Here is a 19,994-nt window from a genome sequence, read left to right on the forward strand (position 1 = left end):
TGTCAAGCAGACACTGGTCTGGGGCTCAGGAAACCTGCGTTCTTGTCCCCGTTCTGCAGCTATGTGACACTAGGCAGACCTCTTAATCCCTCTGCATCTGTACCCTTGGCTGTAAATAACATAATCCCCGAGTTACTTAGCAGGTCCAGGATTCTGAGTCTCTGGTTTTACACCTTCCAACAGTGGCAATCGGATATGAAGCCTGAAGATGACCAAGAAATGGCGGACCTTCATGTAGGAATAATCAGGCATTCATGCAACCACAAAGGGTCCCTGTGAGGATCCAACAGCTCAGCCAGAACAGTGCCTGGCACATAGTGCCCTCTCAGAAAGCACTGCTTAACTGTTCATTCCCTGGTTTGTTCATTCATTCAGTAAGTCCTACCACTGCCTAGAGGCAGGGATGGGAAGCGTAGTCCTTGACTTTAAGAAGTTCATGACTATGTCAGGAGACCTATAAAGAGCACCTGTAATGTGAGACAATCCCACACATGGCAGTCAAATCAGAGAGTCAGATAGATTCAAAGTGCAGAATCACTTAAGTTTCATTAAGCGGAATTTCCCAGAATAAGTTTTCACTCTCTGCTGGAAGGTGGTGAGAGATGTGGATTAAAGGAGGAAAGACAGAGATGTACCTCAGTGGCACTGCTCAGTTGTAATTCTTTTTTTTTTTTTTTTTTTAACAAAAAGGTGGGAGGGAGGAGAGCATCTGGCAGAAATGTCAGGTTCTGGGCATATCCTTACATACTTCTTCTACTGCAGAGATGGTCCACACGTCATAGAGAACCCACCAGGGGCATGTGCCCTAGTTATGACTATAAAAAATTGTAAACAATCAGATTGGACAAAATTGAAAAAAATTTAAGCTAGCCTGATGAACAGGAATAAATGTTACCAATTAATAGTTTTGTTTTCTAGTATTGGCAGTTTCTTTATACACAGAGAACCCTTTATGCTAATTTTTAAAACATTTTTGTCAGTTTTTCTAAGACTTCCATTTTTAAAATTCTTTTAATGTTTATTTATTTTTGAGAGAGAGAGAGAGAGAAGGAGAGAGAGAAAGAGAGAGAGCACATGTGCAGGGGAGGGGCTGGGAGAAAGGAAGACACAGAATCCGAAGCAGGCTCCAGGCTCTGAGCTGTCAGCACAGAGCCTGACGTGGAGCTCGAACCCATGAACCATAAGATCGTGACCTGAGCTGATGTCAAACACTTAACCAACTGAGCCACCCAGGAGCCCCTCTAAAACTTTTTCTTTTTTTAAAATTTTTTTTAATGTTTACTTATTTTGAGAGAAGAGAGAGGGGGAGAGAGAGAGAGAGAGAGAGCGAGCGAGCAGGGGAGGAGCAGAGAGAGAGACAGAGAGAGAGAGGGAGACACAGAATCCGAAGCAGGCTCCAGGCTCTGAGCTGTCAGCACAAAGCCCAACGCAGGGCTTGAACCCACGAACTGTGAGATCATGACCTGAGCCGAAGTCGGATGCTTAACTGACTGAGCCACCCAGGCGCCCCAGACTTTTTCTAATGTTTTTGTTCAAAAGTCAAGCTAATACTCCTGCCCTGATTGTAATCTTTATACAATTTTATGTAAATTTGGATCCTATTTTCCAGAAAATTATACAAATAAACACACAGGAAGGACTCAGAAAGACACATCCCAAAGTGCTAGTAGTGATTTTCTGTGGAAGGACAAGATTATGGATCCTCCTTTTGTTCTCATTTCAGACTGTACTTTCTAATTTTTCTAAAATGAGCACAGAGTATTTGTGGAATAAAATTAAACAACTAAATCTACATAAAAGATACAGAAATTTCTGTACCCTTTATAAACTTCTAAGTCATTTTCAGCCAGCGTAATCATGCTCTGCCTGATTTTCCTTTTTGTGCATGGACAAAAATGCCTAAAGATGCATAAAGAGCTGTGAAATTGTCTCCCGGTACACCAGCATTTCCAACGCTGGAAGTAAAGAGTGATTGCTATTTCCTCCAGTTTTTTGCTGAGTGAGATGGTACGTTGTCTTCCTGGACAAGGAGATGGGGGGGTTTTATTGTGCAGACCCCTTTCTAACTCTTGCGTCTGGTGTTTCTCTTGCTGTAATGGAGCTTTCAAAACAGACATAGTCTACTTGGACAAATGCGTGTGACTTCCTGAAATGTGGAATAGTAAGAAAACGTCACGTGATCTCTGCTGCCACTACCATTATCTTCCAGAGGAACGGCGCAAAAGCCGTCAGGTACGCACCGACCATCTCACGGGAAGGCTGCTGAACGACCATCACAAGAACACGTGTTTTGTTTTCTGGTCCGACACAAGAGCAGTGGGACGCGCTCGTTCATTCATCCACATGCTTTCTTACCGCGGATGTGAAACATTTAGAGAAAAGAGTGATCAAGTTCAAGATGCTTCCTGGGTTTGGGCTATGAGACCAAAGTGAATTTCACCAGGACTGAACCTACAACTCTGGCCCCATTCACTAAATCACCCATAACGACAACAGGGTCAGATGGGCATTTCTTAGGCATTTTCTATGCTGGGGCTATTTCCTAGTCAATGACAAAAGTCACAAATTTTCTCTCATCCTGAGTCACGTGCTCTTCAAACATGTTTTTTTACACCCATCAGGGTATGCTCCTTCTTACTTTCAAAAGCATACTCCTAACCCCATCACCTCCATTTATGAATCACAAATAGTTTCTTTTCTCTTTGTTGATGTTAAGAAATAATACCCTAGAAAGTTCTACTCTCTATGGCTCCTCTATAAAATAACTTTGTAAGACTATCCTCTTGAACGTGTCACGGTGCAATTTAATGAAGAAGCCTAAGTGAGGGGAATGATATACTTAGCTTTCCAGGCATATTTATAAAAATAAATAGAGTTCATTAAAACATACAGGTTACAAAATAAGCCTAACTAAAAAGGAATTTCTATTTCTTTTATGTTTCCTCCCATTATCCTTTCATGCATCATCAATTAAAATCTTTCCTCTGGCAGGATCACACCGAGTCAAGTGGATGAAGAGAAAAGTAAATGGGACAAGATATCACCAAATTGTATAAAATAAAGCAAACTCCTAAAGCACTGCAGTCGGAGAGGAGGGCTCGGAGAGAGGACACACACACAGTGAACAGGGCCTCCTAAGACGCTGCGCTCCCGGAAAGGGGAAAGCCACGGGGAGGAACGCGTGCCTTGGAGAGATTTTTGGCGGAGACAACACCACCAGAGGGGCTCTCCCCTCTCACATCTACTAAAGGCCATTTCTCTGCCACGTTCCTATAGCGCCCCCTCTCCCAAGGGCCCTCGGGACTCCTGAGCACAGTGCTGGGAAGTGGCGACGGCCCTCTGCCAGCGGTCTGTAGAGTCTAGTCCCAGCTCTGCCACTGTGACCTTGGGCAGGTCACCCAACCACTGTGGGTGTCACTGCTGCCATCCCAGACCCGGTAAACTCCACTCCGGCCCCACCCTCTGCTCTCTGGTGCCCACGTGCGGGACTCCAGGTGGGCGGGGTCCGCCTGCGAAGAAGGCCCAGGTAAGAGGAGCAGCTGATGCTTTCTTAGGTGGAGAATCGCTCAGTTACCTGCCTCTTAACCATCACTGTCCTTGTTCTGTGCCACGTTCCCTCCTGCAGCACAGCCTCCCCTTTGATCCCAACCCAGCATCCCCCTGGGAGGAACCCTGAATACATTTTTATCTGGAGCTAACGCCCCAGATTCCTCCCTAATGATTTTCTGTATGAAGCTCCTGACCCGCCATGTATTTCCAGGCACTTACTTTTATTAAACCCGTAGGACCGTTCTATGTCACTACATCCCACTGCCCTGCACTGATTTAGTTCTTCGGTGCTGAAGGATGGAAAACCTTGGCGGCCATTAACCTCTCCCTTCAGCAAAAGGGGACAGGTGGAACAAAAGTGAAACTTCCAGATGAAGTCCGGCCTGTCACCTCCGGCAACAAGTGGGATCAGGAAGCGTGTATCACGTGTCGCCTAGGAGGGTACCTGATCCGCCAGATACTTCGCAGAAGCACAGAGAAATGGACCTGCAGAAGTTCAGCCAGGGCTGACGGAGTCCTGGCCCCGGCACGGGGTCAGGAGCAGGGAGGCCTCCACACCGCCAGGCTGGACACGGCAAGCTGTCTTGGCCCGAGGGCCTCTGAACACGACTTTGCGTCACAGAGCGGCACCCCCCGTGCCGGGCTTCCCTGCCAGCCAAGTCATCTCGTCAGCGTCCGACCACCTGGACAATCTGTCCACAGGAGAACGTACAGGCGGCAAACTGCCTGTTACGAGGTGAGATGCGGGCATCCTCATACACACAGGCTGGCACCTCCGGGTGATGCGCGGACCTCCCCAGCGGGAGCACCCCTCACTGCGTGCTCACAGATGAGGTTTTGGAGTCTGCAGCTTTGGCAAACTAGGTCCTGAAGGGAAGGGGAACCACAATGGCCGCCTCTAACACCCCAACTGGGCACTGTAACGATTCATCAAAATAATGACACCTAGCGAGGCCTAGTGGAGGCGAAGTTAGCAGCACGCTCAGAAGACCTAGACATAACTCTGCATCTCGCATGTGCTGGTATTTCATATTGATGCAGGGTTCATGGTTAATCAGAGAAGTTAAGACTCATTTTGTCACAAGCACGACTCACACAACATACACCGTTAATGTTCTCGAGTTCTTAGAATCCATCCATTCTCTTAGGGTTAAAAAAAAAAAAAAAGTCCCTCAAATCTAAAAGTATGCTGTGTACTTTATCGGCTAAGTTTCAGTCCAGCCTAAATTACTGTCATATTGTTTTTTCATAGGCCCTCACCCATACAGAGCGTCACAGTTTATATAGAACTTTCATAGCTATCAGATCACTACGTCCTTGACATCTGTCAGGATGGGCCCTGCTGCCTTCGTTCATTCACGTTTGAAGAAACCGAGCTCAGAGACGTCCCATGACTTGCCATGTTCACGGAGCCGGTAGGTTGCAAAGCTAGCATCATCTCCTACTATTCCATGTTATATTGTCTGAACTCTATGTGGTTTTATTATCTTGCTTCTCTGAAGAACCACAACGTAATGAGTTAAGTTTTCTAGAAGTATTTAACCTAAATACAGAAGGAGCTAACTCATCACGTCTGGAATCAAATCCTAGAATTCCCAGGGCTCACTGATCGCCTCAACACCAAAGCAACCCAACTACAGAAAACTCTATCCACAGCCAGTAGGAGCCAAGTACGATCCCTCCCTCTTCAAAAGAACGCACACTCCCTGACAACTCAACTACAAGCCCATTTATATTCTCACTGTCACACAGGCTGAACCTCTGAAGACACAGGAAAGTGGGTTGTACATCGGGCCTTCCGAGCCAAGGGAGACACACCTGGGCCAACGTCCCAGCCTATGCTTCATTCCGGCAAGGGGCCATTGTGACTGCAGCTCTATGGCCAGACAGGACACCAGGGTTTAGCAACCTCTCCTACTGCTAAAGAATAATGCTCTTTGGGGACTTTCAGAGGCCAACTGCATAGGGAGAAGAGAAAGAAAAAAAATAAAGTAGTGGGTAATCAGAAGTAGACTGAGGGTTGGGATGGGGAGGCAAATGAGACCAAGTATGGCAAGAACAATGACAAAAAAAAAAAAGAGCTGAAGATATGGAAGATCCACCCTGTCACTTACAGCCACTACTAAATAGCACTGGCATTTCCCAGTGTATGAATAGGTTTCCATTAAAAAACAAAAAACAAAAAAAACAGACTAAGGAGGGTATACAGAAGTCAAAGACCATATTCTCCCTAAATTCAAACTGTTAGAACATGGGATGCATTTTCTGTGGAATACCTACCTACGAACATTCTGTGGAACTACAATCTAGCAGACAAGCATGGAAAACACTGCCTCCAAACCCTTCCTTAAGCTTCCCATTCCCGTGGTACAGGAGTCCCTGGAGATTTATCCCTCAAACCAGATGGCTGTGGTCTACGTGCAACCAGCCTCCCCAGCCCCCCAACCCTGGCTGCTTCCAAGGCACCAGATCCAAGGACACTCTGGGGCAGTCACCCTCTGGTTATACCAAGGCTGTGCCAGGGGCTCACCTAAGACTGGAATCAGATTCGGTTTGAACAGGCCATGGGTGACATGTGGCCCTGCTTATGGGGATTTATAAAAATATAGACCTGTGACAGTAAAAATGAAAATATTTTAAAGATACCACTTTAACATTTTCATGTGTCATCTCTGCAATGTTCCATACGTTGCTGGTGGCCTTGGGGGCAAACTGTCAACCTTGGTAACACACCTGCCTGTACCCAACACGCTCTCCTCGTGTCTTTCTGCTTCTCCTGCACCTGCACGTGGCCCCCAAGGGTTGCCTCCTGTCACCGGATGCCTGTCCGTCCTGGGCCAGCACGCAGGGGTATGCGGCCACATCCTGGGCCCAAACCAAGCTTTCTAGCTTTGGCTGCAAAGGGGTGCTGGGAAATGTGGTGACAAGGAAAGGAAGGACATCGGGGTCCCAATCTTCAGAGGAAGCGAGGCCCTCCCTGCCAGTTGGCCCAGAACCTACCTGACACTCCACATTGCAGTAAAATGCCTGCTTGCATCTTCCACATTTGGACAATCCTTCTTTCCTTAAAAACAGAAAGGGCACTGTAGTGGCGAGAGGCACAGAAATGTGGAGCTGCACATTTTAGCATGCAATAATAAAAGCCATCTGGTCGGAAAGCAGAGCCAAGATTCACCTTACCTTACTCTCCCACTGATAAAGCGGCATTTTCCCAAAGGAGATTTCTGACCAGAATGAGTCCTCGAGTAGGAGTCAGTCAGTCAAACAGTACATGCACCAACGTTTCCCGACCCTGACCGTGCGAAGGGCACCTTCCAAACTGACGAACGATGTGCTCCTTGACTCCTGAGCCTGCCCAGGGAAGCCAGACCCCCACCATCGCCTGCACTATTACTCAGTAGTTTGGGGGCAAGTCAAGGGCTCTTACGTCCTGATTTTCTCACCTGCTTAAGAGGGACAGAAAGACACAGAACCGTCTGGGAAGTCTCACCTCCTACAGAGGATTGGAGGTCACCTGCACGGGAGGTCACTGCTGAAAACGCAGCGTGGGTGACAACCTTTATTATTTAGAGATGCATGGGAGGCGGAAGATGGAACTGAGGGTGTCGGTAACTCAAATGCTGCCCAGAAAGAGAAGTTTAAAAATAATGCAACCCAGCAAGCGGAGACGTATTCTCGGATAAAAGATTTCCGGGTGTGATCGGTATACACTCCACCTTGCCGGTGTGATCCACTGAGTGATCCTTCTGCCTCTTTGTAATTAGGCCAGTACTCCCTGCCCACTGCCGTATTACTAGTTCCCAGCTTCCGATCAAGGACAGGGACATCGTTGTTTCCCAACGGCTAGGTGCCAGCGCATTTGTGGTGTTGGACAAGCCAAAGCTTTTTCAAAAACTGAGAAGCCTCTGCATTAGGCCTCAGGGGACAGAACCCTTCAGAAATTTCTTTGAGGCATGGGCGATATTAAATCAGAGCACTGCCTTATGCCTGCCCACCGCAGCTTTCTGACTTGTGGCAACGTCACGGCCACAAGGGGCACGCTCACCGCTGCCGGGGTGCGGCACTGCAGTGAAGCCACCTCCCCCCACACCGCCCACACCCCCCTGCAGCTCGGGGCCTGGAAGAGCCGAGACTCTGCCATACACACATAATCACGCTGCAGAGCCCTCCCCTGCTCCGCTCCTTGTCAGTGAGCGGCAGTCACCACACTACTCCCACGGCATCGAGACTGTTCCCAAAATGCTACTGTTGGAACTAAACAGACTGCCTTGCAGTTTTCATGACGGCGCTTGGATTCCAAGAAGCGGGCTGAAGAAATGTGTGGGAGAGAAACACATCTTGTGGTTGAGGCATAAATAAATATCCCAAGTTTGCACATCTCAACTGTTTAAAAAGGAACTCACTGATTTAGCGGGGTGTGGAAAGTACCCCTCCCCCCAACCCAAGGTGCATCTGAAGGGACCCTGGCTCTGCCTCTGCACTGTGCAATAAAAGAGAAAAGAGATGGATGGTCTCTGCTCTCCTGCATTTATAACAAGGGGGGTGGGGGGTGGGGGGAGAAGAAGCTTCTCAAAAACCACTGTGAAGTGACTTGTAAGCAAGTACTTAGTGATGGAGACCTTACAGAAATGCCATCGGGATGGAAGGCAAAGATGGACAAAGCCAGGGAGGGAACTTTGAAAATTCTTTCCAAAAAGACGTGTGTTTAGAAATGGATAATGGATGCCACCCCGTGGACATGTCCACCTGAAGCAGTCGTTCGTCAACCCTTGCTTTTCCAGGGAAAGAGGTCACAGAACCTCTTTGAGAATTTGACTGAAGCTAGTAATTTTCCCAATATCCTACCTTCTCCCCAACCACCCCCCCAAAACGACAGAAAATTTTGTGAAATTTCAAAGGCTTTGAGCCACCATCCATGGACCCCTGAAGGGCCTCTGAAACTAGAGTTAAGGCCCCCTGATAAAAAAAGATTAGAAAATTATCACAAAAATATCTTTATTAGCTCTAGACCAGATGAAAAAGCAAGATTATATGGCTTTTTCTGCACAGAGGCCAGCAGTAAAGTAAATACAAAGCTAAGGTTTGTTTTTAGCCTTACGGTAACATCCCAAGGGAAAGAAAGGGCAACAAAGAGCTCTCCAGAGCTAGGGATGAACTCTACTGGGATTGCATCCGAATAATAAAGGTCCCACAGGCCAGGCTTCATTCACCCCAGCCAGCCACCAAGTCTACAAGCCACACACAACAAGGGACAGGAAGAAAAGCCCAACTCTTAAGTGTTGGCAATCTGGCGTGCACTTTCCACTGTCTAAGGAGGTGGTTCTCAAAATGTGGTCTGTAGACTGCAGGGACCTCAGAGACTCTTTCAGGGAGCCGGCGGGGTCAAAACTACTTTCAGAACAACACTACTGTCTCGCCACCTGCACTGCAGCAGATGTGAGGTGTACAGGAGCCTGGAGGGTAAGACTTCCAGAGCCTTGGTCTGTCCAAGCGTCCTTGTATTCTTGACTTCCAGTGCTCTGAGTGAGGGTGGGGGAGGGGAGCCAGTTTCACTTAAGAATGTCCCTGATGGGGGCGCCTGGGTGGCTCAGTCGGTTAAGCATCCAACTGTCGGATTCATCTCAGGTCATGATCTTGTGGCTTCATGAGTTTGAGCCCCACGCTGGGCTCTGTGCTGGCAGCATGGAGCCCGCTTGGGATTCTCCCTTTCCCCCTCTCTCTCGGCCCCTCCTGCACTCCTGCTGTCTCTCTTTCTCTCAAAATAAATAAATAAACTTAAAAAAAAAAAAAAAGAATGTCCCTGATGAAGCAGTAACAAATAGTAATTTTGTTAAATCCCGACTCATGGATATGTATCTTTTTGACATTCTGGGACCAAAGGGGAAGAAGGCCTGAAGACTTCTGCTGCATCCTGAAGCAAGATGGCCATCTCAGGGAAAAGCACCCGGGTGGTCACTGGAATTGCAAAGTGAACTGGCCCCTTTCTTCCTGGCACATCATTTTTACTTGAAAGAACAACTGGAGACACACTGTGTGTGATAGAGACTCGAGGATCTGCCAGACACATTATGGAAATGAATGTCACTTCAAGGAACACATTTGAAAATAGGTGTTACCAATGATACAATTTGGACTTCTGAGCAAATACTAGAATTCTGGAAAATATGGATCTGCCACCCTGACCTTGACAGTCTCTCATCTGATGCGACTGGTGGGATATTAACAATTGTGATTTTTTTTTTATATGGTTTGATGAAGTATATCTACTTTTAGAATGTCTATATAAGTTGGGGAACCATTCGAATGACATGTATGATATTTTAAAAGTCGCACATGGGACACCTGGGTGGCTCAGTCGGTTAAGCATCCAACTTCGGCTCAGGTCACGGTCTGTGGGCGTGAGCCCCGCATCGGGCTCTGTGCTGACAGCTCAGAGCCTGGAGCCTGTTTCAAATTCTGTCTCCCTCTCTCTCTGCCCCTCCCCTGCTCGCACTCTGTCTCTGTCTCTGTCTCTCTCTCTCTCTAAAATAAACATTAAAAAATTTAAAAGTCATGCATGACTAAAAGAATCATTCAAAGTGCAAGACCAAGGGATTTCAATGTAACACAGTACATAAGTCTCACTGATAAGGCTTCACATCGCACACTATGGGTCTAACCTTTAAGGCAAATTCACTTATCAAGTTTTACTGTTGAATCAAAAAAAATATCCACAATTAACTGAAAAGGCTATTAAAATACTCCTCTCTGATTATGTATCTGTTTGAAGCTGGATTTTTTCCACACAGTTCAACCAAAACTACATAATATCACAGACCAAATTTTCAGAAGAGCATTTGAGAATCCAGCCGTCTTCCGGAAATCCAAACATTAAAGAGATTTGTAAAACTGTGAGGTACCACCACTATTCTCATGGATTCTTTTGTTCCGTAAAATAGTTCTCATAAAAACACATCATGTTAGCAGTCATGGCTGTTGTCATTTTAAGTTGAATAAATACAATTTTCTGTTTTAATTTCAAATACAGTGAAATACTGATACACGTAATCCATAGAAACAAAAGCTCTTAGGAATTCTCAATTTTTCAGAGTATAGAGGGATCCTCAAGACCAAAAAACACGAAAACTGATCTAACTTGACAAGTCCATCAGGTCCATGAAAAAGACATTATTCCTATTTTTGAAACGAAGTTAATGAGGACCCAAAGGTGAAATATCTAAGCCAACGTGACCGCTCAGCAAGGAGGTGCAGAACTAGAATTCCCACATAAAAGTACAAATTTTGTCTTCATCGTGTAAGAATGTCCTTCCTTGAGTATTGTGACCGTTATTCAGGAGGACATACTACACGAAGCAGCAGTGATCTATGTGTCTGGATAACCTCACAGTAATAACAAAACAAAAGTAAAGGCACTCTCTACTCTGGTCTGCATAGTGTCCCAGGTCCAATGCCACCCCATTCCTGCCACTTTGTTTCAAAGATGCAAGGGGGCGAATCCAGGATCAGTTTTCAAAATGAGATTTGGGGAGCGAGCACCCCCACAAAGAGGATTTCTCAGCCAACTGTGTGGCACGGTAATCGGTTTCACTTAAAATGCAGTGGAATGAAATAATGATTAATTCTGTAGTCAGGCTGTGCAAAGAAAGTCCTCCCCTGTCGTTCAGTACGATACATCTAAGTGTTCCTCAGACATCCACTGGGCTGGTCCAAGCTGGATCGTGTCCTCTGGGAAGCGGGTGATACAGTACTGTAGCCTCTCACAAACTACCAACCAGCTTTGCCTGGCTCCGGGGCAGATTTTACCGCATGTATGCCCGTAAGGCACCTGCTTGGTCATATGTGAATGCTCTTAACATACATCTTCCTGAGCCAGAATGCCTTCAGCATGGAGAAGGAGAAAAGCTAAACCAGTCACTGATGGTGAATAGCATGCAAATCTACCCTGATCTACTTTGGTATGAGCAACTTTAGATGAGGCAGGTGGTGGCAGGGAGAAGGAGACGTTTCCACTATCCAGATACATGCCTCAGTTCTTTCTGTGGCTAGGGAGAGATATAAACTTTTCATAAGTCTAAGGGTTGAAACTCAAACTAAACTTTGCTGAGCTGGTACCCATATTGTGTGTGCATGTGCTTGAGAGAGTAAGGACGCAGACAGACAGATTCTGTGAGTGTTTGACTATTGCTGACTGAGACGGTTAGTCCAAGAGAAACTTCATATGGGGTATCCATTTTCACGGTAGGAACATACAAGGCATTTGGAATAAACTCTGTTCCTACAGAAGACACAGCCATAAACCTTTCATTTGCAATGTAACCTGATCTGAATTGTCCAGGAGGTTTGGGGAAAGACTGCCAAAAAGAAGAAGAAGAAGAAGAAGAAGGAGGAGGAGGAGGAGGAGGAGGAGAGAACTCTCAACGAAAGACTAATAAAGGCCACTTGGAGGAATAAATTGAAATAACCCAAAAGGAATGGAACTCAAAGACAGTGAGGGTGAATCACTAATAACCTCTCACAGTGTCTCCAGCTCAGAGTGTGCACCCACCTGGGCCTGTGGTAGGACCCAGCAATTCTCATTTGATTGGTCTGCACTGGGATTTTTAGAAAGCTCCCTAAGAGATTCTAATGAGCTTCCAGAAAACAGAACTGCCCGCTGAGGCCTCTGGTGATCCTTTCGGGCTGAGTGTTTTTTGGGGTGCAAAATTTGCTGAATCGTGTTGAAGGAATTCTCTGCAATGCAGATTGTTTGTGAGGTGACTCCTCTTAAGAATGAACGTTCCACACTGGATGTGTTGTTGGGTTGTTTAGCTCTGCTGCTGATGAATGTTAAGGCAAGAATAAGGTGGCTGACACGGTATTTTCCAACTATGACAAGAAGGTATCTTAGAAGCCAGACGCAGGAGAAGGCTGTGGCTTTTTCCCCACCTCTCCTGATTCCTGCCTTACAATTTAGGGTGAATACGGGGAGTTACTTCCCCAACTCTCTACCTCAAATCCCTTTCTCTTCCTGGTGCTGGAGGTGCTATGTGATCTCAGGCAAAGCATGAACCCTTTCCGAACCTTTCCCTCCCCTGTAAAGATCCAGTTTCTACCACATAGGTTTGGTATGAAAATTAAGTGAGAAAACACAAGTGTACTACGATCACACTTGTAATCAGCCTCCGCTCTTTTTTCGTTTTTTAAGTGGTCACTACTGAAAGACCTCCAGTACAATCTCATTCAGACTCATATTTGAGGATTTATGTCTCTAAAGTCTTTGTTTTATGGGCAAACATCTACCCTGCTGTGAACGGAAGGGCTCTTTGGACTTAAGAAATGATTCCATCCACAAAGGAGACAGATGTTACAGGAAAGTGCAACTATCTGATTATCAGCAACTGGAACAGAACGTAGGCGACACGCTCCCGTCATTTTCTACTGGAGGAGACACACGCAGTGATTAATTTTCTTGCTTTTCAAATTTGGAAGCCACAAAGATCAACAAGTTAGACATGTAATTAACAACTCCGGCTAGTTAATGCGTTGCCGCAGGTGCTGTTGGTCTAGATAAAAAGGATTTGATCCTGTAAGCTCCCTACTTTCTGCCACTGAAATGAATGCTTCGTGGGTTTCACCATGAAAGAAAAGGATACCGGCATGGAGGAGGTTTGCAATAACAATTACTTTTAACTAACGGCGACAGAAGAAGTGACAAGTATGCTCTGTTGAACAGAGGCAGCCCCAGCCAAATGAAAAAGAGAAAAGGAAAAAAGCCCAGCGGCGCAATATAACTTCACCATGGGTTGAAATAAGACAATCAGAAACAAAGTTAAGCCTCCCACCCGGAGAGAGTGGTTACACTAGCAAATTTTTATTTGAGAGAAATAAAAATTGGGGGAATTGTGGGGGAGCCCTATTATCACCCTGGTCAGGGGACAAGGATAATACTAAGGCTACAGGTTTTTGTGTAATAGTGAAAGATGCTCCACGTATCACTTTAATCCACGATGTAACGGTGAAACGGACCCACGTGCAGCGGGGAGCTTCTTCCCGTGCTGAACCTTCCCCTTCGCACCGGGCTTTGTTCTGAGGCTTGTTAAAAGTTAGAGCCCGGGGCCTCTTAGGGAAGCAGGAAATATTTAGGGCAGGAAAGTAGCAACTAATGTCGGTTTTCCCAACTACTGGAACAGGAGCCATGATTTACAAGGAGGACGCTGGGCTTGGTGGTCGGGGCAGTAAGTGGTTGGCCTTGTTATAAAATTCTGTCACGGGGCAAGATGCGGTGACATAGGTCAAAGGGCAGAAATTTTTAGTTGTACGTTCTGGGGCTCTAACCTACAGCATGGTGACCACGGTTAATAATTCAGTACCATATACTTGGAAGTTGCTACAAGTAGATCTTAAGCGTTCTCACCACACACACAAAAGTGTGTGAGGTGATGTGTTCATTATCCTGATCTTAGTAATCATTCCACAACGTATACATCACATTGTCAAGTTGTCTCCTTTAAATATATACAATTACATTTATCAATTGTTCCTCAGTGAAGCTAACAGAATACTATCAACATGACTACACATCACGGATGCATTAAAGGTCAGCTCAGCGATGAAAAAAACATGACACTGATTTAGGTTTCGTTGTAATGCAGGCTCTGGTGGAGAGGAAATGTGCCTTTGTCTTAGAAAGAAAAAAATTCATGAAGCTTATGGACAGAAGAGAGAAATATTCAGCCTAAGGAACAGGGAACATTAAACTATTATTTGCAGCCACTGGATGGTATCTACCTTCCGACCTCACCGTGTAGACCCTTTAAAATCCCTAGTGGTTAAACCTGCTCAGAGACGGCATCCAGGTATTTCCAGAACTTAACATTTCCATTTGGAAACGTTTTATATCCTAACTTCTATGCGAGATCTGAATGACACTTCCTTGCTACTTTGTCTTTCACTTCTCTGACTGGGATGTCAAAAGGAAAGAAACAATTAATGCCTTCCTTTTTACCTCCATTCTCTCATAAAGGCACTGACAATACATAACATCCACCGTTTCCTCCAGTGGTACAATAAATGATGGATGTTATCATTAGTGCCTTGTAATGAATACCAAGAACACCGGATTCCCCCACGACCGCTATGGCCCTACCTTCTACAACACCCAGGTGAGTAAACATCAAGAAAAAGGACAAAACCAAAGTCATTAAATTGAACTGTTTAAAACCTTGGAACTTTTCCTATTGCTCATGTCAACATTCTGGCCACAGAGTAAGAAAAAAAAAAAAAACATGTAAAAATACCTCCATAACCTAACGCTAAATGTAAATACCAGAACAGAGGTCAGGCTCTCTGCAGCCAAACGTGAGAATTAACGCCTTGCGCAAGAAACAGGTGACCTGTTTTGCATCTTACTTATAAGAAAATGCACCTTTTAAAACTGCTTGTATTTTCCTATAGACAATAAAAAATGTGTTTCAGTGAATGACTCCATCGTGGACTATACCTTAAGAACTCAAACTTATCAGCTACTGTTTGAACAGACTTAAGAGACGTTTTTCTTTCAGTCCTTATTGATTCCATTTGTATTTCTGAATAAAAAAGGACACTTTTTATACTATAAAACTTTGTACGTGAAGCAGTGAAGAATTAAGTTACTGTACTTTAGCCAAGTAAGCTCTAGTCCAAAAGTATTATTTTCTCTGTGTAAATATTGCACCAGGCTCTGGAGGAATGCTATTTTTGTAAAAGTTGAGCTATTTGGGGACATAAGCCCTACCTTCATGCAAATGGTGGTAAATATAAATATCAGGCAAGATGATTCAGCATCCAAATGGCCTAAATGACACAGAATTGAGAGCAGGAAGCTACTTCTAGGACTGAACTCTTTAAGGACACAGAAGTTTGGGTACTTACAGAGAAAGTTGTGTTACTCCCCTCTGAATCCCCAGGGTCAGAACACAATGCCTAGAATAGCAAAGTGCTAAAAAAAAAAAAAAAAATGTAAATAGTAAACTACTGTAAATATAAAATAGTAACTCAATAAAATGAAGAGATCTGTGGACTGAAGTATTTGAGGGGAGTTTCATAAAAAAGTCTGAGGATGAACAGACTTAGGGTACAAGGCCTTGCCTGGGAAGGAGGCCCAGGACAGAGAGGGGAATAATGCAGAGAAAAGCACTCAAGGTTACAAATGGGCAAAAGGAAGGATGAAGGAGGACATGGAGCCTTTGTGGGACACTGGAAAGAAACCATCCAGCCTGTGGTTAGGGTGTGAGCGGAAGAACAGGGAGGGACAATGCTGGCTAGTGTGGGAAGGGCACTTAATATGGAGCACGGGAACAATCAAGATTTTGTCAAGAAAATAGGGATCAGAGTGCCTGGGTGGCTCGGTCAGTTAAGCCTCCAACTCTTGATTTTGGCTCAGGTCATGATCCTGAGTTCAAGCCCCGTGTCAGGCTCTGCACTGATAGCGATTCTCTCTCTGCCTCTCCACCCCCCCCCCCCCACTCTCTTGTGCGCGTGCTCTCTCTCAAAACAAATAAACTTAAGAAAATAGGGATCGATGAAGGCTTCTGTATTTGTAAGGATTCATTTCCAAGAATGAGCAGAGTTACATATTTAGGAAGGTGAAGAGGTCTGTCCAAAGAGCCACCAGTAAAATAAGTTGCAGAAATGAGACTATTCATTTAAAAGTTATTTCCAAAGGTAACACAGAGCCAGGCCTGGGGCTAAGAGCTGGGTCCGCACTCAGGACCAAGTGTGCCCAAGGAAGTCTATATGTGGGTCCGTGGGAGCAAAGACAAAGGGAGCTACCCCAGCCTGAAGAAATCAGGATGGGCTTCTGGGAACCGGACAGTCAGACAAGCAAAGACAGACAGCGAGGGAGAATCAGCATGACGCACGCATTTGTGGACGCATGTACATGCGTGTGTGCGTGCATATGTGTGTGCATGGGTACGTGTGTGTGTGTACCACCCCTGACAATTTGGGATTGCAGCAGTGAAACTAACCCTGCAGAGCAGGAGGGACTCAAACACCGCTCCTGATGCCTAGCCCCAGGGTCCCCAGCAGGCAGCCTTGATTACACGGTGGAGTTCTATCGGCCCTTCTCTGAAGATACACAGAAAGAGAAGGTGGAGGTGAGCTTCCTGCCCTGCTCTGAACCTGGAAAGTACTTCACAGCTGAATGTTTTAGAAGGCCTGAGCACGTGTGGAAATGAATTAAAAATTAAGTGAAATAAGTAGGTTGTTTCTAAATTCTAACTTTGTGAACCTGAACCAGAAATGAACGTTTTTAAGGTGAAAGGACCTTAACGTTTTCCCTAAAGTGATGGTTAGAAAGATTTACTCAGGTGTATGAGTGGATTAAATTTCATCAACTTCCAAAAAATGTCTCCTCAAAGCTGCAGCTGTTTTAACACAATGTGGGGATGTTCCAATTCATTAGACCTGAGTATTGGATCAAAGCTTTCCCTTAGTTTGCAGAAGTCAGGAACTAGGGTGTGTGGTTAAAGCAGAACTGTCTTTATGACATATATGGATTATCAGTTTTCGACTAAATAAAACAAAGAAAAATACTCAACCCCCACACCGTACTGCCTTCAACCGGAAGGAATACCTGCTGAAACCTCACACAAAGTTCAAGGCACCCTGGCTAAAATAAAGATGGAAAAAACAAAAAACAAAAACAAAAAACCCTGCTACAATATAAGCTCCGTGGTGATAGGGACTTTTGTTCCTTTTCTTCACAGTTGTTTCCTAGGGACTTAGAACCCAGCGAGTGCTCCAGAGAAATAAATATTTGTTGAATACATTAAAAATAAAATCCCTGATCTCAAGGAGTTTACCATCTGCTCATAATTAAATGTCTCTTACTGTTGAGGTCTGAAGGCCATGGGAGGCTATCCCTATGAACAGATTTGTGCAACTGACGGATAAGAGCTGTTTCAGGTAGCACCCAGGAAAGGGCTTCCTATGCAAACATCCCCAAGGGTGAGAGAAATCAACAAAGCATGAGCCCAGAACCTACGTCCCTGAAGAGTCTTTCCTGATACTCAAAGATTGGAGAGAAAAGGCTCTTCGTGTCCAAGGTCTCTTTATTTTGCCACAAAACGCAACATAACTCCTTTCAAGTGCCAGGATATGAAATCCTTGAGACTTTTATTTGGCTCAGATGAAAAAGTGTATCATGTTGGTCAGCCAGATTTTCTCTCCACCTCTCTCCCCCAGGATATGCCTGTGTCTTTAAGTGCTGGTGGGATATTCACTTGTCTGGTGAGTTGCCTTTATTTCGCCTCTTCTCCGTGGTGACTCCGGATGCCCTGAGCACTGACACGCCCTGTCTATCTATCATAGTGCACTTCTGGATACTATGATGCCATACTATCATGGCAAGCATTCGGTTCAGATTCTAGGGACCAGAGACTTGCCAAAGCTAAGCGTTTACGAATTCTCAGACCCCCTTCCTATAAAAGGGAATCCAATCTATTTTAATAATATGCATGCAATATCTCCACTCAGTCTTCTGAAACCCTCCACTTAGTGTACAAGAATCACCAGATTTTATGTTAATAAATTGGCACAAGGAGCTTCCCTACTATTTTTAAACTTTTGATTGAAGAAGAATCTGAAACACAGCTGGATTCTCAGCGAATGCATGGACCAGAAAGATAAGTTGTTTCCTGAACCCTCAAGACTTTTTGGTATTATTTTCCTGCTAAATTGCATATTTCTGTCCTTCAGAGAAGTCTTGGAGGGATCTGATTTCCTTCTGTTCTATTGTGTTGGTGTGAACGCCTTTGCAATTGAAAAGGAGGCCTCTGAGGGTGGTAGGAACAGAGTCAGCAGAAGTTACACAAAGTGAGGTGTGTGGCTTTGTGACTGGTTAGAGCACCCGTGCTAATGAGGCCAAGGTCACAGGTTCAATCCCTGAAAAGGCAGTGACTTCAGTCAATTCGCTGCCAGAGCAATGCACCCCTAAACTACCAGATTTGCTAGAAATCCACAGATGTGAAGTTGGGGATGTGGGTGGGAAAGGGGAGGCTGACAGAGAGCCTGACAATGTAAGTCCCCTGAGAGTGGATAGAAACCTCTAGTCCCAGAACTGGCTGCTCTCTGGGGACAAGGGGCCAGCACAGGCGGCCTCCCCCAGGGAACTGCTTGCTATAGACAACCAAGGAGGCGCCAGGCTGACCAGAAGAGGGCTCAAAGTCAGAATCTGGTCAAATACAACCAGGGTGCCCCGTTGTAGGCCTAGTTCCATGGAAACGATCAAGACACACATATTCAAAGCCTCCAGGCAAACCCAGAGAGGGGCTGTCTGTGAGAGGCGCAAGAAAATGAAAAATCAGTAACAGAGAGGAAATTCTTCTAAATCCCATAGGCCTTACACAGATCAGAGAAGCATGGCTGGAAGTGAGAAATGATTACCTCGCTCTACATCTGAGGTCTAAAAAAATAGGTGTGGGTGTGGCGATGGGGCGTGACTTCAGTTATCAATGACTCTAAGAACATAAAGAATATTTGTAATTATTGATTGCCTCCTTGGGGAAACAGAAATAAAGCGGCATTAAAATTGTAATTATTTTTTCCTTGTGTGGACAAGAAAAGGAAAGGGATAGTAACCTAAGGCAAAAGAGGTTAAGTCAAAAACACCAAAATAAAGGAGATGAGATGCCTGGCTGGATCAGTCAGTACAGCCTGTGACTCTTGATCTTAGGGTTGCGAGTTCGAGCCTCTTACTTAAAAATAAGATCTTAAAAAAACAGAAAACACTAAAATACAGTAGAAACCTTCTTTGCCGTTTAAGTTCTAAAACAGGCAACTTTGCTGGCTGGGTTCTCGCCAGTTTGGAGTTCTTCTGAACACCAGCTACTACCAAACTATAGCTCTGAGCCCTGGATCTTTCCAAAGAAATGTAAGACATGTCTTAGTGTTTTTTTAAAGAACTTTCTGACAGAGAGTGTGCAATCTGCTTGTCCTACACAAATACCATCCAGGGGCCTCCTAAATTTTATTTATTTTATTTCCAAATCTAACCAATTTAACTTTGCACACAGCAAAGTTCTGAACAACGACTACGCTGAAGAAAAACAAAAGGGGTTATACTCTGATGCTGTCTGACCAGAGAAAAGAGAAACAAACTGTTTATATGTAGGTATAAAGACTTAGGTAACAAACTCCTCTTAGCTCTAGCATAATATTTTTAAATATTCCAAACCCACAAAAGGACCAAAGCCTTGTGTTCTTTTTTATGTTTTATTATGTAATAATTGATACATTAAAAAAAACATAGATAGCGTTCATGCAAATTCAAAGGCACTGTAATACAAGCATCTCTGAACCCAGAACAACCTAAGATATAGATCAAAGATAGCTCCATCCATTTATTTGTTCAACTTTTAGAAACATTAGTTTGTCGAATTACCTATTAGGGGAAGGGGAAGCAAAAGAGGTAATAAAAATAGCAT

The 19,994-nt window shown here is 44.9% G+C and overlaps 1 protein-coding gene across 1 annotated transcript in view; it reads right to left on the minus strand.

The window, feature by feature from the left end:
* SMYD2 (SET and MYND domain containing 2) overlaps nucleotides 1–19,994 on the minus strand; it is a 50,511-nt gene that overhangs the window by 24,972 nt on the left and 5,545 nt on the right. Inside the window, exon 2 of the mRNA XM_042975797.1 lies at nucleotides 6,550–6,613. Within this exon, the coding sequence (XP_042831731.1) occupies nucleotides 6,550–6,613 (64 nt within the window). The remainder of the gene's footprint in view (nucleotides 1–6,549; nucleotides 6,614–19,994) is intronic.

The sequence above is a fragment of the Panthera tigris genome, chromosome F3 (assembly GCF_018350195.1).
Source record: "Panthera tigris isolate Pti1 chromosome F3, P.tigris_Pti1_mat1.1, whole genome shotgun sequence".
Lineage (NCBI taxonomy): Eukaryota > Metazoa > Chordata > Mammalia > Carnivora > Felidae > Panthera > Panthera tigris.